Genomic DNA, 25,335 nt, shown 5'->3' on the forward strand with positions numbered 1-25,335 from the left:
ATTCCAAAAAAAAAAAATTATTCCAAAAATTTCCAACTATAAAGTGGTCTAAAATATTGAAATAATTTTGAGAAATCTTATTCCTTCAAATAATACAAATAATACATGGGGAAAATATTTAGGAAGATTGTGAAAAAAATTCGAAACCGATCGATCGTGCAGTTTCGGAGAAATCTTGCTCACCGACTTTGAAAATACGTGTTCTTATAAAGATATGTTTTATCATGTAACAAGGCTAATTATCTTAAAATTTGGCATAAGTGACAATCGCTTTTCCTACATTTAAAGGAAATGAATGGTATTTGTCTGTTATTTCTTCTATAAGTGATTTTCTATAAATCTTTAGGCATCAATATTTAGGCAAAAGTATAGTAGGTATATTTCGAAAAATTTTACTCTAAAATTTCGTCTAATTTTCGCAAGTTTTAACAGAATCTACTCTCAAAATTTAAAGCGTAAGTCTCAAATATTTTCATAGATTTATTTTTTTTTTTGAATTGAAACTTTTTTTTTTTTTTCAAAACATATTTTTAAAATGACTTTTTATAGAAATGTTTTTGTATATTCAATAAATAAAAAGTAAGTCTCTACACCTTTTTTACACTCTCACAACAGGTAAATAACATTCTTCTGAAAAAACGTTTGCTTAAAAATATTTTTACGTGTGTGTTGTAGAACTAAGCTATTAAACTCATTTTGAATACATAACTAAGGAGTTCTTAGTTTTTTTGTTGGTGTACCTAATAAAAATCTTTGGATGTTTATTAAAAATTAAAAAATTTTTATGTTACGCTTTAACAAATCCATTAAAATTCCAATATTATAAAATTTTTACCTTGAAAATTTATTATAAATAATTAAAATTAGCACGTACCTACCTATACAATAAGCAAAAGCATAAAGTCTTATTTTTTTTTAGCAGAATTGATTATTTATCTAATTATAAATTCATAAAAGTTTTTGTTTTAATCGTATTTTGAAAACTTTTTGTTTTTTGATACTCTCACAAAAATTTTGAATTAAGATTGCGTTGTGTGGCGTCTTTACATGAAATGAATCTAATTAGTCCATTTCCGATTGTCTGTCTGTCGCCAGTCCGTCTGTCATCATGGTAACTCAAAAACGAAAAAAGATATCAAGCTGAAATTTTTATAGCATGCTTAGGACGAGTTTGTAAATGAGTAACATAGGGTTCAATTGGGTCTAACAAGTCTTAACGATATATTTCGAATGGGTCAATATTTTTTACAATTTTTCTAAACATAACATTTAGAATGGAGTCTCAGAATCTGTTATTTTTGGAACACAATTAATTTGATACTATTAAATCAATAGTTTCTGAAAAAATTTTCTATTTTTCTATGAAACGCTACAACAATTGTGCTGATTATATTACAAAATTGTGACGTCAGTTCTTAGTAATCCAAAGAAAACATAACTGATTCTAATTTCAATTATTTATTTTTATTAATAATAAATACTGGGAATTTTTATAATATTGAAAATACAATTTACAATAATTTAAAGAATTTTAATTGATTCTTCATTATTTTAATTAAGTTTTATTTACAATAATTTGTAATTTTTGTTTGTAAAAGTGATTTTACCTTCGAGATTTTTCGAACTTCTTTTCTATTCCTCTTTCAGTATTTCTGAACCGTAAGTTATTTTTTTAAATAAATAAATAAATTTTTCAAATGTAATAAATAGGTACTCTTTGCATGGTGAGGTCTTTAAATTTAATAGCACTAACGCCAATGTAAATAAAATAATAAATAATAATTATTTAATCTGGTATCAATCTGCATATGAGTATCGAAAGTTATGGAACTTCGTAATGAAATGGTGCAAAACATATAAAGAATTTGTTAGAAAATGTTCGAGCAATAATCCAGAAACGACAGAAGAAAACACGATCTCAAATGCAGCCTTGGTATTTCAGTCCTTGTCCAAAGTTCGACCAAGGCTAAGTAATCAAGTTTTGGTTTGCCAATCATTACCAAAGGTTAATAATCAAATCTCTCTAGCATTTGTTTAGGCCAATGATACGAGTTTGTAAATAAATCCAAATCTGATCCTCAAATTTGATACGTTGTTAATTCAAGGCTGGAATAAATTTTGGCTTCCAAACTTGTTTCCATCGACAAATACCTCTTCCCTGATTATCCTCACTTACAGAACTTGAATTGCCCACCGAATGGTTACCAATTAACCTGCCTAATGTATTCAGGACAAATCTTTTCTAAAATTTGGATTAATGATTTGATTCGGGTGAGTTTTGTTAAATATGTACTCGAATGAAAATGAATTTGACCCGAGGTCGTTTACACTCGAGCTTCCGAGTCAACTCAGTGCGACCAAGTAGATTCGGTGAGACAAATAAATAATGTTTAACTAATTTTTTGTAATTTATTTCATATTAATTATTAATAATTAATATTACTAATTGAATAAAGGTGTTTAAAAATGGGTATATCCACAATTTTTTCTATGAATTCTTACCCGTAGGAACATTGTGAAGGTTCTTCTCATCATTGCTACAGTTAGATATTGAATTGTTAGCAATTTCTTCCTAATTTTCTTCTTACTATTCCTACGTGTTCGAATTGTGGGCAAAATTAAAGTTGCAGGAAATGTAAATTGCGCGAGTGACTCGAAAACTCCTTTTAATAAAGTTGAGGGCTGAGCTGATCTTCCTTCAATCAAGAAGCTCGTATACATTAAGGACTTGAAACTACATCTGTTCAGGTTTTTCAAGCACGTTAGTGCTGATTCATCCTAGTTTATTATATGTAAATTTATCATAGTCAAATTTAAAAAAATTCTAAATATGCATATCATAGTTATCCAGCCTCCTCTTTCTCCGCTTCACAAGAGAAATGAATACACACCTCCTATTTTTTTTCATTTCAAATAACATATTCATTTTTTTTTTTTGAAAAACAAAAAAAATACATATTCGTTGTGTGCGTAGTCATGGTGGGGATAATAAAATCGATGCCAGCGCTTTAAGTGAAAAATTTTGGAGATAAAGTGGGCTGTTATGACTAATTTGCAATTATTTACATGTTAATGATATAGAAACTGTCAAATTAAAATGATTGAAAAACACTAATTAATTAAACTTAATGCATTAAAAATTGTGAAAATAAGAAATCAAATTGTACAAATATTATTTTTCAAATGTTAATTATCGTAATTATTTATTTAAATTTGTGAAACAAGAATATTAAATTTTAAATGTAAGTTTTCAATGCAATCCACACAATTATATATGCATCCATTAATTCTATAATTAAAGTAGTGTATCGTTGTCATGGAAACGAAATTCACGCTCGGAGCGAATATGTGTAAAAACACATTTTTAATATTAAAACGGTTACTCGTAAATAAATATTTTAACAGTATTTTTGTTAGAAACACAACAAAACACAGTTTTTTTTTTTTTTTTTGGTATGTTATTGTATATTTTTATTTCATTAATTAATTTTTCGTTTCTTTTAACGTCTCTATATTTTATATTATTTATATCATTGTTTTTGTTTTTATGAACGTAGTTCGTACGAATTCAGGTAAATAAATTTTGTTTAATTGGAATTCATAACTAACAAAAAATAACCACATAATATTCTAACTGGGATTTAAGATTTATACAGGCTGTATTTTTGAGAACTGTATATACGCTTTAAGCATAGTTCAAGTGACAATTTATGATAGTTTATATTTTTCAATTGTTATGTTTCACGCTCACTTTGCATCAGGTAATTGCCAGGTTATTGTCAGTTTCAAACAATGCATTGTCGACACTACACAAGAATTCAAGTTATAGACGCGCTTTACTAAAAAATGAAAGGGGTGCTTCATATTTTTTCATACCGGGCTCCTTATATAAAAATCGATTCTTAAAGAGTAACCTCAAAAAATAAGGAAAATTATACCAGAAAATCAGGAGTCATCAGGGAATTTTGAAAATTGATACCCTCTCCAAAAAGACACTTCAATCACAGAATTCTCGGAATGTGGCCATTATGGAATACTCTATTGTCGTTATGAAATACGTTTTATTGAGTTTACTAAAATAGAATCACGAAGATTCGAACCATTACTGCCGTAAATTTTTCGCTACGTTGTCCAGAATCTACACGTGTGATATTTTTATTAATTCTAAATCGATATTTTTAGACATTTCACTTCAATATTATTATATTATTTTTCTCCTCTCCAGGCGGAAAGTGCCAACTTTTACCTTGCTGTACTAAACAAAGTTACCGCTTTCCGCCTCCGTTGACCAGAAAAATAGTACACACACCACGGGAGCAAGTGAAGAATGTCTCAGAGTTTATGTTTGTCGTGAACATGAATTCTGAGACATTCTTTGCTTTTGCTACCTATATAAGACCTTTTGCTACCTATAACAGAATTGTTAGAGCATGGTCGTTTTGGGATACTCTTCAAGGACAAATGCTTTTCGTTAACTTTACCAAAAAAAATCTTGAGAAAATTCAACACTAAAAACAAAATTGATTAAATGATAAATTGTAAATTCTTCTGTAACGTTGAAATCGATTGTTTTGTAAGAGATCAAATTTGTCGTTGCGTTGTCCAAAATCTAACACGTGCGATATTTTTAGTCATGCCAATGCCAAAGTCATGAAAGAGTACAGAAAATAAACAATATTTACAAATATAAATACTTCAAACATAATAATAAAAACACAACGAAGCAAAGCAAGCAAAGAGAGTAAAGTAAGTAAGTACTCCAATCCAAGAGTATGTTATTAGTGAGTTGTGAAGAACACAACGCTGTGCTCGCGAGGGTCGTTGCCTTTTTCAATGTTATTAAGTTAAGAAGAGAAGCCCGCGAGTCGTCAGTTCGTCCATAGTTTGTCTTCTTATAAGTGTATAGTTTTTATTCGTGGAGGAGTATACAAACGGTTATCTATATAAGCAGTCCATAGACATCGTCGAATATTTTTAAAGCTGTTCACGGATTAATTCCAGAACACTAGCTTCATCTTGGCAAACCATTTCTTGGAATATCAATAACAGCTAAAATTAAAGAATGGATGGTTTAGTCTTGTCAAGTTTCATTCAAATCCATTCAGTAGTTCTTGCGTGAAAGCGTAACAAACAAATAAACAAACAACCTTACTTTCACATTTAAAATATATAGGAATGAACGCCATATTCACACAATGTCATAATGCCATTGTTTCAGAAAATGCTAAATGTTTTCTAAATTTGATAATAAAAAATGTTTCATCCTAGGTAGGATCATAGTAGAGGCTACGGTAGGATAAATTGAAGGAGAAGGGGTTCCAAAGAGGCTGGGTTTGAGCCACGTAGTATATGGACACTCCCAAAAATAATCTGTGGATACTTACTGGCAAAACTTAATAAACATATGGAAAAAATTAATATCACAGGGAACGATCTCCGCATATTTTATCATAAAGAGAAGAAAACTGGAATACACATTTTGTGTGATTCCTTAAGTACCTCTCTCTCAAACGACACCGTCACTTGAGATGGCCACTTTGGTTCACCCTCTTGATATCTCAAATTTGAAATTATAAATGGTTTTTCGTTTGATTAAATATTCTGGCCGCCATTTTAAATATTTGAATACTATACAAATATTTCTGATGTTATTTTAATACGAATTCCATGAGCTTTCAAGTAAGTGGAAATATCGCACGTCTATGTTCAGCTTTATTATAGGCACTTTAAAAATGTGATACCTATCTGTTCTTTTTTCAATGTAAACGTGCTGCATTCTTTTAAGTAATATTTCTATGAAAAAGTACAAAAACTGATTTTTTTTTTTGAAAAAATTGATACATAGAATATAACATCACTTGATGACTTCCGTAATTATGGTTTTAGCCAAATCCAGGAATTAATAATTATTGAAAAAACAAAAACAAAAATTGTTACCAATTCTATCTAATCTGACCAATCCGACAATTATAAAAACCAGAGAATCCTGGATTATTGGAATGTTCGGATTACTAGATTTTATAGAAAAATTGATAATAAATATCATCACTGGCATGAAAATAATCTTATTTTAGTAATTTTTGTTTATAAAATTCGATTGCCGAAGGGTGCCGGATTATTGGAGACGTATTGGTCTATTAGAGTGCCGGATTAGTGAGAGTGTATTGTATTTGGTAATTCCTGACAACCTGCTAACCTTTTTGCTAATTAAACATGGCCAAACATGATCAAACATGGCAACCATACCTCTCACCAAGCAGAGTTTATTATGAAAAATTATTATGATAAAATTTTTTTTCTCTTTTCGTTACAACGTAACTCGATTAGCAGACACACTGTATATAGGATGGCTACAAAAAATAAAATAAAAAACTAATTCAATACATAAATAGTTTAACAAATAATAAAAAACTAGTTGTGATTTACTAGTTAATTAAACTGAATCACCTTGTACCTATAATCATAATCAAACATAATTATTTTAATAATAAAAGTTAAATATGTGCTCGCATACCTGTGGCCAATCATAGACTATCTTTTTACACATTCAAACAAAATATAAATACGTGCATTTTTACTTATAATGAGCATAAAAATTATTATACATTTTTGTACACTTTACCATTGAACATTACTGGAGTAGATAAAAATTTTAATGAATTATCAGACTGTAACTGATTATTTTATTTAACACAATACAACTTTTATTACATATAAAATACTTTGTGCATGTATGTATGTTTTTTTAAAATACCAAATTAACAGTGCACACGCTGTATATTGACTGCATATTAAAAATAACATGATATGTGTACAATGTGTACCAAAATTAATCGACCATTTATCATATTTATATTATTGTGTAAACAAGATAATTTATATTAAGTGGAAAAATATACAGAGTGAGAAAACGTATTAACTGTTGTGTAGCAAAATAAAACCACAAAGTTATCAAAAGTAGGAACCGCTTATAATTATCAACAAGAAATTATTGATTTTTAATTTCCAAATAAACTTAATGCTACCGTGGGACAATTCTCAGATTGACAAAATTTGGAGGATTTATTTTATTTTTCGTATGCCTTCTACGGAATCTAGGTATTCTTCGAAAAAAAATTTCCAATAAAAGTGGTTTGTTGAAATTGAATGAAGAAAACTGATAAGGAACTGATTAGCCTCCAAAATCGAAATTTTGTTGATAATAAATAAAGTATATAATACAGAGTAATACAAACAAACTTGGATGAAAATTATAATTATTACTAATATATTCGCTGTTCATTAAAAGGTATCAAAAAGTACCATATTGGCAATTTTGATAAACCAAGTATGTAATCCTACTAAATTTGGATCATACTTTTCATATTTGTGATCAAAATTAACTTAGCTCTAATAGGTTTCAAGAATTTGGAGACCAGGTCCGGAATTAAGCATATAAGTGATAGCTAGCGAAAAACTGACATCGCAGCTGCAAAAAAGGACTCAAAATGAGTGGGTTTTAAAAAAAAATTCCAATAACATCGGACCAAATTTGCTTGTGTTATCAAAAAATCGAATTTTTTAACTTAATGACGTTATCAGAATAAAAAAAATTTAATTTTGCTCTCATATCCAAATTTTATCCAATTTTGATAAACCAAGTATGCAATCCTACTAAATTTGAGTCATACTTTTCATTTTTGTGTTCAAATTAACCTAGCTCTAAAAGGTTTCAAGAATGTGGAGTCTTGGTCCCGGAATTAAGCACATAAGTGATAGATTCTTACCTCCAAGACTCAATCGAAATAATATTTCATCTATGTTCTTCGGATATAAGGCAGAGGTTAACTTTGTTAGTGAAATACCTTTCTTACAATTTATAAGAAGTCGTATATGAATAAAAATATCTGTAGGTCACTGATGTGGTATTAAAAAGATTAAAAATACATTTCAAAACATTTAAACCATTAAAAAACTCTAATAACAGGTGTGTTTCTTTTTTCTATATTCTTGAATGATGGGATTCTACAACAACAACAAAAAACTTCATGTTCAAAAACGGTTTCTTTTGTTTTGTAATGGTTGACAGAACATTTCACCCTCATAACAAAAAAAAAGAACCTAAGGAGTAAAAAGCAAGGCAATTCATTGTATGGAACGATAACAAAAACATGATAAAATTGCTTATATTTTTACTTAAAGGGAAACAAAATTGGTACCTTCCTGTCATTTACTTTTAAAAAGTATAGTTAACTACAATTTTTATAGATTATTCACTTCCACTAAAGTGAAAAGAAATGCGAGCGAGGTCAAAAAATAGACAATCATATTTGATTTTCTGTCTTGCATTTATTAGATGACAGACGTCTAGTTTTAAGATTATTCCCGAAAAAAATGAGTGTATGAAAATATTTTGCACTTACGTTTCAATTTTCGAGGATGGATCCTAAGAAAACGTAATTTTTTGGGAATGTCCTTAATAACTTGAGAATATAAATACAACAACAAACAACAATAGGCGCTACAGCCCGACGTGAGCTTTGGCCTCCTTCACAATGCGCCTCCAGACGTTGCGGTCCTGGGTCTTGGTTCCCCATCCAGTGACTCGCATTATCCTCAAATCATTCAGCACCTGGCCCATCCACCTGAGCCTTGGTCTTCCTCCCTTCCTGGTAGCATAGATCTTGGCGTTAAGTATCTTCTTCGGCATTCTGGCGTCTTCCATTCTCTGGACGTGCCCAAACCAACGGAGTCTGTGGCATTTGATGAACTTAACAATATCTTCACCGTCCAGGATTTCTAATATCTCCCTGTTGTTCCGGATACGCCGTTCTGTCTCATTGATTTGTACCGCTCCATAGATTCTTCTGATTATTTTCCGTTCGAACCTTCTTATCTTCTCCTGATCTTCTACCGTGAGTGTATAAATATCCTGTCGAAATTCTTGAAGCGCCCATATTATACACATAGCGAAAGCATGATTTATGATGGAGTTACAAGTTCGAGTTGAGTAAGAAAAATGAGTTACTGTCTCGATAAAGGCGAAATCGTCGATAGTTGATCGATAGAGGCGAAGAAAGATAAATGATCGATAAAGGCAAAGTCACCATTCATCAACTATGCTTGTGAAGATTTTTTGCAATTTCTCTTCACGAACGAACACGCGATGGGGATGTAATGCCCTAGAGACTATATTAATAACTTTCTGAAGTACTTACACATGAACGCGCCCAGGAGAAGGTATGGGAGGACAGCTGCCCCCCGCTAAACTCGGATTTACCATATATTTAGTTGGCTGAGTATGTGTTTATGACGACATATACCGTTGAATTTACGAAATTTTAGGTTCCCCTTTCCTATTATGCAAAAAATTACCCTCCCTCTCTTGGACCAAATGTTGGATTAGGAAAACGTCAAATGAATGGGGAAAGATCCTTTAATTAAAGCACACTATCTAGGCGAGACGATTTCAAACCCACTGGAATCGAATTCTCATAGAGCACCACGTATGGTTTTAGAATAAAAACAAAAAAACTTAATTGAAAACAAAATTGATCGGGAATTTTAGTTCTTGCAGTGAATTATCTGAAAATTGTTCCAGTGGTAAAATTGTCTTTCAAAACTTTGGAGATATTTGTAATTGTAATTTGTAAATCTTAAAAATATTCTATAAATTAGAAATTTTTGTTTATTAAATCCACTTAGACATGATAATTGATTTTCTTGCATAAATAATTTAAAACAAACTATATACAATCGTTCTGGCTACTGGCTACTTAATTAATGCATTTTTTGAAAGAATGTCTGCATGTATGTCTGAATCTGTTTTAAATGTGTGTATATTTAACGAATATTTAATGAGAGATTCAGAAAGAGAGAATGTTTTTAAGGCTAACAAAATGTTATTTAACCGAAAATAAATAAATACAAAAATATGCTGCGCGCATTGGTAACTGTTTGGAATTTCTTTTCTCTAAAAAAATGTTTTATGCTTATCTCAAATAGAGTGTTAACTTCTGTGATTGTTAAGTTTTTTTTCTAATTGCAAAGCAACAGATGTGACCACTTTGGATGTGGTGTAATGTTCTATTCTCTGTTTTCTTGAAAAGAGAAAATTATTGTTTCACCTTTAGTGTTCTCGGATGTGAGTAAGAGTATGATTTTGAAAAAATTGTAGTACTTTATTTAGCCATATCAAAGGTTAAGCTTGGATATTACGAAAACCGTTGAATTCTGGCCAAAAAGTATCATGGGATACATAAAAATTAGAGTTTTAAGAGATGAAAGAGTTAATGGTGAAGTTTGTTAGGTTAAAATGAAAAGCAGAGTAATACACAGTTTCTTGGAGCCTTGAAATCAAGAACATATATATAAGGACGTGAAACGTGGTGGAGAAGGTAGCAGGAATTAAGGCGTCTATCTGAGAGAGGTCTAGCCAATGGCCACTGCGTACTTTGTACTGCGCATCAGGCTATCTTTTGTTTTCAATTGCTTTAGTTAAGGCTCCCTAAATGATCTTTTGCTGACCAAAATATTAATAAGCTAGTTTAAATACCAAAGAAAATTTGGTTAAAATTCCGATTTCAATTAATGTAATTTTGTTTTTTCTAGGGGTGTACGCCGACGATCCGGTAGCAGCGTACTAGTATTAGACGATGAGCCGGTAAAACAACCACCATCTTCCACAAACGATATGGTGATGATGTTAGCGGGCGGGGGAGGTGTTGTTGTCACTGATAATGGACCACATCGTGAGATGGCTGTTGACGTGCCAGATAGTTTTGTGGCACGTAACAAAACACCACCACGGTATCCACCGCCAAAGCCACCGGCACCACCGCCACGTGATCATTTACGAATTGAACAAGATGGACGCTTAGTGAATCGTGCTCAACCGCCACAATTACCACAACGTACCGCAGCGAATAGTGTTGCACCCACATCACAATCACAACAACCACCCACATCATTAATTAATAATAATAATAACAATAATAATAATAATTATCATAATAATACAACGGTGTCAACATTACCAGCTGGTGCGACCATAATATCACCGACAACAACGATACCAACACCATTAACGACACAACAGCAAGCTGTAAATAATAATAGTTTACAAGAGCAACCAACTAGAGAGCAGTTAGAAAGTATTCGAAAGTTTCAGGTAGGTTCATTTTTTACCCCCTAGTTTACAAAATATCCAAATGAACCTTTTTTTTTTTATATAAGTCAGTAGGATTCAAGTTTAGAAGCTTAAACCTAACAATCAAGCCTTTAAACCTAACAATAAATTCCTTTTTTTTTCTAGGAACAATTACGTAAACGAAAAGAAGAAGAAGATCGTTTAGCACAACAAAGTGAATTTCTACGACATTCGTTACGTGGTTCACGTAAATTACAAGCATTAGAAAGTGGGGCACAATCAGCTGCCCATGATAATGACGCTTATAGTTCGTGTGATGAGGGTGCCGATGATAGCGAAGAACCGCCAATACGTGTTCATGAAGCAATTAGTTATGGTACATTAGTAGCATGTTTGCAACGATTACAGCTACAATTGAAGAAACATGGTGGAAGTGGGGTTGCGGGGCTTGAAGGACGCGCGGCGGCTGTACAATCATTACTGTTAAGTCCAGCATTTGGACGTGCTGTCACTGTACATAATGCTGTGCAAGCTGTACGGAGACCTGGGCAAGGAATACCGGAGCCTGCTGGACCTGCGCTACGTGAATGTTTGGATGCCTTAGCGGGTGCATGCGGGAGTTCAGATGCCGCAGCTGAATTAGCTGATATTCTTACAGGTAATTTTTGTTCAAACTTTGATTTTGATAATCATGCCTACATCAAAGGGCATAGTGTCTTCAGAGAGTGGGCAAAATTCTTAAGTTGAGAATAGAAAGAAGATCTACATGTCCAGTTGTAAAGACTAGAAATCCAACGCAGTGTATTTTGAATACTTGAAATGGAGGGTTTCTATGGGGCTCAGATATTTAAAAAAAGTTTCCTTTCAGAGACTCTAAAACTTTAATTCTATTCAGTTTTTATTTGTGAATTTTAATTTCTAGGATATGAAATGGAAGGATTATTATCGGCATATGATGGCGTAGCACAAGTAATCGCTTCAGATAGTCCTTTACTACAAGATGGCGGAAATAACACGTTAAAATCTGGTTTAAAATCAATAATACCAACTCAAACGAATCAACAAGATGGTGATAGTAATATTCGTATTGTAACAATTGAAAAGAGTAACGAACCTTTAGGGGCAACGGTACGAAATGAAGGTGAAGCGGTTGTTATTGGACGTATTGTACGTGGAGGTGCGGCCGATAAAAGTGGTTTATTACGTGAAGGTGATGAAGTATTAGAAGTGAATGGTGTTGAGTTACGTGGTAAAAGTGTAAATGCTGTCTGTGATCTATTAGCGGGTATGACCGGTACATTAACGTTCCTCGTGGTACCGGCACAACCACGTGGAAATATTCCACCACCTCCTCGCGATAGTGTCTTACATGTACGTGCACATTTTGATTATGATCCCGAAGATGATTTGTACATTCCATGTAGAGAATTGGGTATTAGTTTTCAGAAAGGTAAGCAATTTTGATACAGTTTTCTAACAAAATATAGTACCTCAGGAACAAAGCTTAAAGATTAAAAGACCCGGGTTCGATTCCAGGGTGCTGTGTAATGTAATAAAATGTTAAATAAGCGAGATTGTTGCCGGTAGCTATAATTTTTGAGACTCTCAAAAATTTTTGAGACTCACAAATTTTAAGCAAAATCCAAAAGAAATTTAACTGAAGAACTTGTTAATTTTCAGGTGAAGTTTTACACGTGATTAGTCAAGAAGATCCAAATTGGTGGCAAGCATACCGAGAAGGTGAAGAAGACCAAACGTTAGCAGGTTTAATACCAAGTATGGCATTCCAACATCAACGTGAATCTGTTAAACAAACTATTGGTGCGGATACAGATAAACGCGCTGATAAACCACACAAAGCTAGTACGTTATTATGCGCACGGAAACCTAGGAAAAAGGGTAAACGTGCAGGAGCATGTCATGAGTCTGGCTATCCATTATATACGGCAGCTGTAGACGGTAAGACAATTTTTGCTTATATTTTTTTAATTACCTACGTTTATTCTAGATTTAACCGATTCATAAAGGAGGTTCAGTCCAAAACACTGAAATCAAATATCGTGCCCTTTTTTTTCTTTCTTTTCGAGTCATTAGGATACAAAAAATTTTTAATACAGCTCATTTGTTGATTAGAAACGCGTTTGTTTTATGTTGTGTGTCCGTTAGAAAATCCGAATTTTTACATGAAAATATGCCAACAGATAAACAAAAATTTAATCTTGTTACAGATTTAGACCAAGATGAAATTCTCACATACGAGGAAGTAGCATTATATTACCCACGTGCCAATCATAAACGGCCTGTTGTATTAATCGGTCCACCAAATATTGGTCGACACGAATTACGACAACGTTTAATGGAAGACAGCGAACGATTTGCCGCAGCTGTACCGCATACATCGCGTGCCCGTAAAGATGGTGAAACCGACGGACAAGATTACCATTTCATAACGCGGGCACAATTCGAAGCGGATATACTATCGCGGAAATTCGTAGAACATGGTGAATATGAGAAAGCATATTATGGAACATCTCTGGATGCAATCCGTTCCGTTGTAAATAGTGGGAAAATATGTGTACTAAATTTACATCCACAAAGCTTACGAATTCTGCGTACGTCAGATTTAAAACCGTACGTGGTATTTGTGGCACCACCATCCTTTGAAAAATTACGACAGAAGCGAGCTCGTGCGGGTGAGGCTTACAAGGAGGATGAACTACGTGATATTATTGATAAAGCAGGTGAAATGGAGGATAAATATGGACATTTCTTTGATTTAGTTATTGTTAATAATGATACGGAACGGGCGTATCATCAATTGTTAGCCGAAATTAATAGTTTGGAAAGAGAACCACAATATGTTCCTGCTGCTTGGGTGAAAGGGATGTAGAACAAAAAGTTTTCATTTTCCAATTTATTTTATAATCTTTTTTGTGTTTTTGTTAATTATTCTAGCGATGAAAATGCATTTTTTCAAATATTTTGTTCATAATTCTCTTCGGGATCTTCTTCCGAAAATATGCGTTTGATCTTCGATACGATAGATTTTATAGTAGGCTCGGATCTAGGGGAAACATGTTGTACGGATTTTTCATGAAATCTAGCCCAGTATTTAGCCCAAGTAGCTCAATCTTTGATACCAATTTGATACCAAGAGTAGTTTTTTTACTTCCGAAGTTTATTTTTCAAAAACAAAAAACCCTTTTTGGGGGAAAATATTTATAAGTCACGTTAAAAAATCCGATTCAGATGAATAAGAATTAATAGAAAATCAAATTTTCCGTTCAAACTCATAAAATTTTTTTAAGAAACTTGCTATTGGAAATTTCCAATTAATTTTATTAGAATCCAACCGGGAATTTTCGATTCAATCATGGATGAATCGGATTACTCAAATTGGAAAAGTAATTGGCTGTGATAAACGGGTAAAAGGCTTTGCTTTTTGTTCGAGAAATTGGTAAAGAAACAACTGCTGTCACATTGCTTGGGTCGTAAATTTTATCTGTGTATTACCAAATACCATCTGCTCACATCCAAATAGATGTACACATTATCTCCCAGAATCCGCGGCTACTTCAAGGCAAATCAATTTTTATGGCAACGTAAAATATTTATTGATTTTAGCCAACTATTTTCTGTTCAAGATAAACTATCGTAAATTATAAAAAAATTTAAATTACAGAAGAGTTCATCTTCTTTGCAATAAAATCTGTGATTTCTTTTTCGTGATTATGAACAAAATATCTGCGTCAAAATTAAGGAAACGGAACAATAATCGTTCCGACTTCTTTTGTATTTAATATTTTTATTTTGTTATGTTTAATGGAAATATTTATTTTTTTTGTGTATAAAAAATTATTATTATTATTATTATTTTGAAAATCTGTATACAGAGTGGGCCATTTTGATCGATAAGTGGGAAAATCTTGGAAGGTAGCTAAAATATTGATAAGGTGATTTTTATTTGATCCTGACACCGTCAGATGGCTGTAAGAAGTCCCACATCCTACGAGATTTTCCCTTTTATCGATGAAAATGTCCCACCGTGTATTTGTGTATTTAATCTCAAATTTATTATCAAAAAAAGTTAAATCAGAGCAGTTCAATTCTCAAAATACTCAAAAACTTTACATACAGAAACTTTTCAAATAATGTGTATCGTAACGGTTTTTTATATAACCTTAAAAATAAAACCTACAAATAAACCCTCTCAATTTATTGTGTTCCAAATTTTTGCTCAAACAAATCAAATTTTCTAATTTGTATATACTTCAAAAAATATATATTTATGTAAAAATATTTTAATATCGTTACGATACCATTTTCAAAAAAATCGTTGTTTGTATGGTGCTTTAATAATTATTTTTTTGAAAACATCACGATAGTAAATTTTTATTGTTTATAATTATTCAAGGACTGCATTATAAAATATTTAATTAGATTTTAAGGTCATTATTAAAAAGTTACAAAAAAAAAGTTATTTATTTAATCAGTATTCATGAATTTTTTTCGTTAAAAATAAATTATCAAAAAATTAAATTCACCGATTTCTAAATTTATGTGGATAGCGGGTAGGTACCAAGTGCAGATCCAGAAATGTTCAACCGGGGCCATTGCCTTCTTCAGAAAGTAAGTCAATTTATTTGGAGTAATCGGATTAAAAAAGAAAATCATAAAAATCCACATCATTAGACGATCAGATGAATATTTCTTAAGATATTTCTATAATTGCCTTAGCCCGTGTTCTCTCTTTAAATCATTCAAAAATTAAATTACCAAATTTTTCAAAGTTGAAATTTCTACATTTTTTTCAATAAAATATTTGCAATCAACCCTTAAGAAAGATTAAATTTTTCACATTTTGTTAAAACATATTCTCTTCGGGGTCCACAATAAAAATTTATTTTCGATTACTTGTGTAACCCACTTCTGTGGAATCGATGTAGTTATCCTGTGGGTCCTGAAAGAGTCATATTTTCATAAAATGTTTATTGCCATTAGTAAAAATCATATTACAATTAGACAAGGTATGTTCGTGACACGGAAGCGTTTTAGTAAAGGCGCGTTTTGCCAGTCGACACCAATATGGCAGAGGATGGTTAGTACAGCGCGAAAGAGATCAACTAAGAGTGAGAGAGTGAATCTGCGCTAGAACATACCTTGTCTAATTGTACCATGAATACAACTCATAGAGATAATACTATAAAGATTTATAGACATAGGAAACGCAATAAGTGAATTCTTGACCGCAGTGACAGAGGTAGAAATTGTAGGCGTTTAAGGGAGGCGAAGACAGCTAAATGCGCTTACTTTATCTGTCTGTCTTTACTGCGATCAACCGTTTTGCGGCGACTTGGTATTAGCTCTATGATAAAATTTAAAATTATGTCATTGATGAGCTAGAATAATTTCTTTTTTTGATAATTTATTTAAAGAAAAATATAATAAGATATTATTTTAAATAAAAATTGTATAAAAAGAAAGTATATTATGAATTCAGTGCCCTTCGACAATGTTTGAACTGAAAATCTAAAAAAATTCAAAATAAAAAAACATTCCACTATTATAAATATTATCGCTAGAATTATATATATATACATTTAAGATGTATGTATAATTTTTGTGTGCCGAAAAAAAAATATCGATAACCGATTTTTATCGATTTGTTTTATATATAATTAAGTGACTGAGAAATTTTTAAATGAGTGTTATTTAACAAAAAAAAAGGACAGTGCTAGTCAGTGTGTATAATTTGTAATTCGAACAATAAAGACACTACTATAAAAAAAAAATTTTTAAATTTTATGTAACGTTTAAGTTACTTGTAGCAATAGTCTAACAAAAATATTGAAAGTTAATTTAAAAAAAATATTAACAAACAAAAAAGTCAAATGAAAGTATATTTCTGTTGCTAAATATTTTTCTTGTTTCTAGGTTCTTGTTTTAATAGATGAATTTATTAGAAATTATTCGTTGATTGCCTTTGAAATTACGGAAAAAATATTGTCAAATTCAATTTTACTGTTTAAAAGAAGTTTGTGGAATCATAACTTTCAAAATGTCGTTTTTTTCACAAGCTGAACATCTGTAATCTCGACAATTCTATTATAAATATACTTCGAATATAAAAATATGTTAAATTTTGGATTGCTGAACAAATGTTTGATCTGCTCAATTGATTAGATTTTAGAAAAAATGTCTCAAAGCTTCATAGAAAAATGATTAGATTCAGAACAATTTCTGCGAAAAAATGTACACTATTGTTTATCTTCTCGCTGTTAGCGCTAATTATGTAATGATTGAATTCGTTTGGCTGGCCGCAGATGTGAGCAATTCAAGGCTCATGATTGGCTCACAGTTGCTTTTTTCGCCAGGATTAGGCTACAAAAGAGTTCCTAACACGTTGCGAAAGATATACTCTGCTTGGAGATATTATGTTCCAAAATAATCGATTACAATTTTTTCTCACGTTTAATCCCGCTTATTACACACAGAACTGCCGATAAATTTTACATATTTTAACTTTGACAATAGGCCAGATATCAAAAGCGAAGTTGTGTATTTTTCGTTTCACATAATATACTTCCAGATTTTGACAATATACATTGTTATGGATTCTTTATCCAAAACTTCATAATTTCCAAAACAAGTTCATCTATTAAAATAACAATTCTTTCTTAAAGCTATTTGTATAAACCAAAAACCACAAAGCAAATCCATTTTTGGTAGTTTAACTCCTAAAAGAAAAATCTTCGAAAAACTTAAAAAAAACAATTTTGATTTTTATATAAACAAACAAAAACCTAGTGAAAGAAATTCTAAACTTAAAAATAAAGTGCAATGAAGATGGTTATTAATAATTAATCATAATTATTATTACTATATCTACTTAATGAAATTAAACAAAAAAAAAAACTTTAGCGTTATGGTTCATTCTACTTTTAAGAGACACAAAAAAGATTTATCATCCTATTGGAACGAATAAAGATTGGATATTCATCGCAGTGATGGTTTTTAAGTGAAATCCTCGTCTCCTTCTATTTGGAGTCGTTAAAGAGTTTTGAGTTGCCCTCTTTTAAGAGTTATGCGTCTCAGACTAAAGGCTCTAGCTTCTACACTAATTATTTTATAATGTTATTAGGTGTATTCCTTGGTAGAATCAGACAAGGTATGCTCTTATGAAAGGCAGGAGTAGGATGGGGACATTCTCTTACTCTCTCACACGGTACCCAGTCACCGCCATATTGCTTATGTCATATTTGTTGACAGTAAATATGTAAAAAAATTATTTAACAAATAAATAAACTTGACAGTTCGAATGTAAACAAACAATCAATATGGCGATAACTGGGTACCGTGTGAGAGAGATTATCGAGAGTGAGAGCATTCCCCCACCCTACGCCTACCTGCACAAAGAGCATACCTTGTCTGGTTCTACCAAGGTGTATTCTATGAAATGTAGAGATATGGGATACAATCTCTGTGTTAAAAAAGTTACCCTAAAATTGCATTAAATTAAGATGGCATTGGTGTAGCATTGGTACCATGCAATATATCATAGACATAGGAAAAATAGAGACAGAGTATAAAGTTGTATAATACATTTGCATAATACTCTCTCACTTTCTGCTACAATTACACTTCGCCCCTTCTTGTTCTTTTTGTTTCAAACAGCTGTATGAGATTGTATTCCTTATCTCGAAATTCGTAGAGATTCCATAATGTATTCGATGAATGTCGTGAAACTGAAGAAATGGCGTCAACTTGACGTCAAAACATACGCAATAGACGAAAAATTAATCATTGCGTGTCCTTTAACATCAAGTTGACGCCAAATACCAGTTTGTGGACACGATAATATATATTAAGGACGTAAAACTAGAGTGAAGAGGGTGGCAGGAAAAAAAGCCGCCTATCTAGGCAATTTGGTCGTTGCGTACATTGTACTTAGCATCAGGCTGTCTTTTGTTTTAAATTTTTTGCTTTTTGTTTTGAATCAATTGAACAATTTCAATTGTTTTCAATCACTTAGACAGCCTGACGCGCAGTACAAAGTGCGCAACGACTGAGGACTAAACCGCGTCCAGATAGGCTCCTTAAATTCATCCACGGGCGCTTATAGCTCGGCATAGGAGGCTTCATTTCCTTATTATATATGTTTTTTGGAACTAGTATTTTTTATTTGACGTTAACATGACCCGCCATTTTTATATCATATTCAGAGTCAGACCACGTGCATTACAGGTAATATAATGAAAATGACTTTTCATATAAACTGTTAGTCTCCGTAATCTTCTTAAGATTGCGTATGTCATTAAAATTCTTCATTTAAAAAAGTCAGAAAAACAGAGTAACGATTTTTTTAACAGAGTACTCGAGCATACCTTTGACCTTGAATATTTAACGACGCGAACGCGTGATCATATGTGACTTTGGAGACGTAATACATACGCCATTTTTTACTTTCAAAGAGCATGTGCGTTTACGTATTTAGAGATGATCGAATCTTTATTCGTATAAAAAAAAAAATTATATTTATATTTGAGTTTTTATTATATATAAAAATAGAGAGATATGATCTGTAAAAACAAATTGATTAAGTAAAAAAAAAAAAGAAAACAATTATGGCAATACAAAATTCGATATTATTTTATTGTAATATATTTAATTTTAATGTCTATAATTAATGTACATATATATTATTGAAAAATTAAAGAATTCTAGAAATCAAATTTTTTATGTCCTTTTATTTCGCCAAATGACCACGCAGAAAACATATGGGAATTGGGATTCCAGCTATATTGTCTGAATGTTGTCTAAATAAACCAAAATATCCCTTATTTAATTAACCTTAACTATTGTGTTATTATACCATGCATATATGTAATATTCATGGTATAATAAGTTTAGTCCGAAGTTTGTTGCGCTTAAAAATATTGATGCTACCAACAAAATTTTGGTATAGGTGTTCATAAAATCACCTAATAAGTCCATTTCCGGTTGTCCGGCCGTCCGTCCGTCTGTGGACACGATAACTCAAAAACGAAAAGAGATATCAAGCTGAAATTTTTACAGCGTACTCAGGACGTGAAAAGTGAGGTCGAGTTCGTAAATGAGCAACAAAGGTCAATTGGGTCTTGACCTATGGATCCGTAGGACCCATCGTGTAAACCGTTAGAGATAGAACAAAAGTTTAAATGTAATAAATGTTCCTTATAAAAAAATAAACAACTTTTGTTTGAAACATTTTTTCGTAAACATCACTGCTTACCCGTGAGGGCGCAAATTAGACGTAAATTGTATAGTATGTATTATATAAATTGTTTATGTATGTGCAATGTGATAGAGTTATCAACACTATTTATGCATGGTATTTCAACAATTAACTCAGTCAATTCTTTAATTTCACTTGTTATATTTTAATTTTCATATGTTCATTTCCTGTAAAAAATCAATTATTCTAATTTTTTTACTCTGTAGATGTGTACTACATATCAAGGTATACTAAGTTTAGACTCAATTTTGAAACGCTTAAAAATATTGATGCTACGAACAAGATCTTGATATAGGTGTTCATAAAATCATTCGGAATAGTCTAAGTTGTCGGTCTGCTTGCCCGTCTGAGAACACGATAACTCAAAAACGGAAATAGATAACAAGCTTAAATTTTTATAGCATGCTCAGGACGTAAAAAGTGAGTTTGAAAGATTTTTTGTGAACATCACCCGTTTACCCGTGAGGCACCAAAAATTTTCTCCAAAACTATAAAAGATAACGAGTTGAAAATTTGTGGGTATCATCAACTACTGATATCGTGAAACATTATGGAAAAACGAAAAAAAAATTCTAGAAAATACTTCGAAGTTTCCGAAAACTCTTCTAATTCTATTGTATTTTTAAACTCTTCTAATTGTTAAAAAAATATTACAAGCACTGACATTCAACACTGTCTATACAAGGTATTTTAACAATTAACTCAGTCAGTTTGTTTTCACTTGTTTTAACTTGTTTTAATTTGTTGTGTACAAAGTATTAATTTTTGCGTGAATTTATTATAATAATTTTTAATATATACCGAATAATTAATATTGCTACTTGTAATATAAGTATCTATTAAATTGTCAGCGTTAATTTTAGTCAATATTTGCTTGCTTAAATCTTCGAATTTCAAGAAACGATTCAACAAATCTGATATTTTTTTTAAATTTTTGATTTTTTTTTGTGGGATCTGTAATTTTTGAAAATAGAATGTCAACAAGTCCCATTCAAGACAAAAATGTTTTACATAAAAATGAAAATGAACCAGATAGAAAATATAAAAGAAAATATCGTTGGCATTATGTAATATTTTTCATCATATGGCATATCCAAGCAACTTATGGCATTTATTTGATGATTACATCGGCGAAATTACTAACAACTGCTTTTGGCAAGTAACGAATCTATCTATGATCAAATAAATGATCTATGAATTTGTTGCTAAAGGAGTAATTGATAATAAATAAATAATAATAATAAGACTTTTAAAATTTTCAGCTTTTGTTCTATATTTGGTATCATTATTCTCATTTACGGCTGGATCTCATCGGTTATGGTCACATCGTGCGTACAAAGCCAAATGGCAATTAAGATTGTTGTTGGTAATTTTCCAAACTATATCATTTCAAGTAAGTAGAATACATTTTTGGAAAGACTCAGTATTTATTGAATATATATACAGGGCGTTCTGTTATTGACTGCAGATTCCACTTTTGGATATGAGGCCTACTTTGCGAGATAATTAAAAAAATAAATTAATATACCTATCTTTAGCGAATCACAGTTCAATAACATTTTGAATGAAAACAATAAAACACTACTTAAAGAGAGGATGTGTTTTATCATAGTGGAGGCGTCCCTAAATGCAAAATTATTACAAAAAAACTCTATTTGGCTACTTTTGTAATTAAAAAAAACTAACCCATTAAAACCTACACTACGTTTCTTGGTAAATTAAGTGTTGTACGCAACTAATCGTGCAAATATTACATACGTTAGGTATATATTTGGCAAGACGGACAATTGTCCGTTTTGATAAATATATGCTGAGATACATATACACCGAGACAAACCAAAGTATGTATGTTGTGTGTTGAAGTTGTAAAGTGATTCTACAATGTTTAAGATTTTGTGTTCTGTATTACACAATTTATTCCCCCCCTGCCCCGTACCTATATTAATATATAATTTGATACCTCCCACATCTAACTGGCTATTGGGATTTATATTTTTGTTTTCTTTATAAATAATAACAACAAAATATTTTTTTTAGTATTCACTACCCAATTAAATCAATTATTGTTTTATGATAGTCTCCTCTAAGTGACACCAACTAATTTAATGAATTTGATAGGTTTGTGAATTCATAAATCTTTCTATTTTCCCATAGGCACATCTCCCGAATCTGGCCTCAGATCGAAATTTGGTAAAGAGCTTTTTTGTTCGTTTATATGAGCTTATTCTGTAGGCCAACGATCTGCAGTTAATAACAGAACGCCCTGTATATATAATCAGTCGACAAACCTTATTCGTTGTATTTTGCATACTCTTCTCCCTCTAAAACCTAATACAAATTTTGTAGGATGTAGTATACGTATGGGTATTATTCCATCGATTGCATCATAAATATACTGATACAAATGCTGATCCACATAATTCAAAACGTGGATTCTTCTATGCACAAATTGGATGGATAATGCTTGAGTCACATCCAGACCAAATAGAAAAACGTAAAACAATTGATATGTCTGATTTAAAGAGTGATCCAATCATAAGATTTCAAATAAGGTAAGTTTTATAACACTGAAATGAATTTATGCTTTGAACAAACTTCCTTTTCAAGGAAGGCGTCCTATTGATTTTGTACCGACGATGAAATTTTGCAAAAATATGCCGAAATTTTCTCATGCTATATATTTCTAATTTAGTAATATTAAGCAAGCCAGAAATGGCATATTCTCTGGTTCTTTCTCTTTTTCTTTGAAAATATAACAAAGCCTTATAAATATCGTAACAAAATCCCACGCCATACGTATTTAAAAACGATTCAATCATTTGTCTGCGAGCTACAGTGATTAAATAATACTGTGTCCAAAAACTAAACTACGCGCGTTTGTTGTGCATTATGAATTCCTTCCGCCCGGCCAAACAGTTAACAAGGAATATTATTTGAACGTTATGCGTCATTTGCGTAACGCTATCCGCCTAAAAAGGCCGGAATTGTGGAAAGACAATTCATGGTTTTACACCACGATAATGCACCATCCCATACTGCACTCATAATTCGTGATCATTTCGTCAAAAACTCAACCCATATCGTTCCGCAACCATCATATTCACCCGATCTGGTGCCGTGCAACTTCTGGCTGTTCAACAAGCTCAAAAGACCGCTCCGGGGGCACCCTTTTGATACGATAGAGGAGATTCAAGCCGCAGGGAAGACGGAACTGAAGGCAATCCCGGAAAGTGACTACAACCAGTGTTTCGAAGGTTGGAATATCCGTTGGCATAAGTGCATTGCATCGGGAGGGGATTACTTTGAAGTTGATGAAATTGATTTGAAAGAAAATAAAGAATTTTCAAAATAAATACAATGTCACCTTATTTTTTAATAAGTTCAATTTGTTTTAGATATTATTTCAGGTTGCTATTTCTATTTTTCGCTTTCTTACCAACGGTGATTCCATGGTATTTGTGGAACGAAACTCTTACAAATTCATGGTTTGTTGCTGTGGCATTGCGTCACCTTTTTTCACTACACATTACATCCTTAGTAAACAGTTGGGCCCATATGTGGGGAAACCAGCCCTATGAAAAGTAAGCTAATATACTTAATAAAAAAGAACACACCTGCCCAAAAACACTATTGATTAATTTATTATTTCAGAGGTACAACCGGTCGGGAAACTTTGCTTCTTTCAATAATGACGTTGGGTGAAGCATGGCATAACTATCATCACACTTTCCCCTGGGATTATAAAGCCAGTGAATTGGGTGGTGGTCGTATAAATGCTACAACATTTGTATTGAAAAATATATTTGGGAAAATCGGTTGGGCCTACGATTTTAAAACCGTTTCAGATGATATGATACAAAAACGTATTGAACGTACCGGTGATGGATCATATTCACCTACAATTTGGGGTTGGGGTGATCGTGACCAAACAGAAGATAATAAAAGTTTTGCTACTATTGAAAAATTTTGAAATAAATTTCTTAGATAAATTTTTTTTTAAAAATTTTATTTATACCTATGAGTAATGGTTTTGATGAAAGAGCGCTTATTAGGTGCAAATTTTATAGTATGCATTAATATGGGAATATCAGTATGTGTATAGCTATTTAAAAGTGGATATCTTTTTTTATTAACGTGACGTCCAAAACAAACGATTGCTTCATTAACACTGTCTATACATGGTATTTCAACAATTAACTCAGTCAATTGTTTGTTTTCACTTGTTTTTATAATAAATTGTACTTAATTACTTTTTCTAATTCTATATAAATATAAATTTTCCAAAAATAAAATCAATATGATAAAAATTTGTTATTCAAATATTAGCATATAATGAAAATTGAGAATTCACACAAAAAAATTAGGATCAAAAATCAAATATGCGTTAAGTAATTCTAATTTTATTTTTACACGAAAATTAGCACATAATGAAAAATTAGAATTCACAAACAAAATGTATTTATTATATTGAATGAATATTTTTTTTATTGAATGAATGAACGAAAAAATTGTTTGTCGGGTGATTTGCGGTTTTTGCATTGGCTTCAGAAACCGTGATCCGGACTAATTGTCTATATAGTAAGGAAAATGCCGTGGAAAGTGCTAATTTTGTGGTAGTAACTTTTTCTCAAAATATCGGCAAGTATTCAAATTCTTTGTTAGATGTCTCATACGTTTCTTATCATAAAGTGAATAGAATTTTCGGTAGATGGCAGACTAAGTTTGTGAGATATAAAACGAGATGAATTAATTCAAATGATGATTGCGAGATGCCACCAAGATGTTTAGTATAAATACTATTGTGTACGCTTACAAATATATAGCGGAAGCATCTGATGTACCCTTTTTATAGCTATGACCATATTTTGTCCAAAAACGTTCCCTAAATCTACAAAACAACGAGATCCCCGGAACCATTAAATTTTTTAAATTA

The 25,335-nt window shown here is 31.6% G+C and overlaps 2 protein-coding genes across 3 annotated transcripts in view; both read left to right on the top strand.

Annotated features, from left to right (window-relative positions):
- The window catches only part of LOC123298997 (protein PALS1), a 121,569-nt gene extending 106,610 nt beyond the window's left edge, over positions 1-14,959 (top strand). For both annotated transcript variants that reach the window (XM_044881103.1, XM_044881104.1), the window contains 5 exons: positions 10,591-11,149; positions 11,294-11,786; positions 12,051-12,578; positions 12,809-13,087; positions 13,357-14,959. In XM_044881103.1, the coding sequence (XP_044737038.1) occupies positions 10,591-11,149; positions 11,294-11,786; positions 12,051-12,578; positions 12,809-13,087; positions 13,357-14,018 (2,521 nt within the window). In that variant the 3' untranslated portion in view covers positions 14,019-14,959. The remainder of the gene's footprint in view (positions 1-10,590; positions 11,150-11,293; positions 11,787-12,050; positions 12,579-12,808; positions 13,088-13,356) is intronic.
- Positions 14,960-16,213: 1,254 nt separating this feature from the next.
- On the top strand, positions 16,214-24,372 carry LOC123298889 (acyl-CoA Delta-9 desaturase-like). Its single transcript, XM_044880986.1, has 5 exons — positions 16,214-16,226; positions 21,665-21,795; positions 22,749-22,954; positions 23,798-23,983; positions 24,054-24,372. Exons 1-5 carry the CDS (start codon positions 16,214-16,216, stop codon positions 24,370-24,372), a joined length of 855 nt encoding a protein of 284 aa, XP_044736921.1.
- The last annotated feature ends 963 nt before the right edge of the window (positions 24,373-25,335 follow it).

This window comes from Chrysoperla carnea, chromosome 4, assembly GCF_905475395.1.
Source record: "Chrysoperla carnea chromosome 4, inChrCarn1.1, whole genome shotgun sequence".
NCBI classification, from domain to species: Eukaryota; Metazoa; Arthropoda; class Insecta; order Neuroptera; family Chrysopidae; genus Chrysoperla; species Chrysoperla carnea.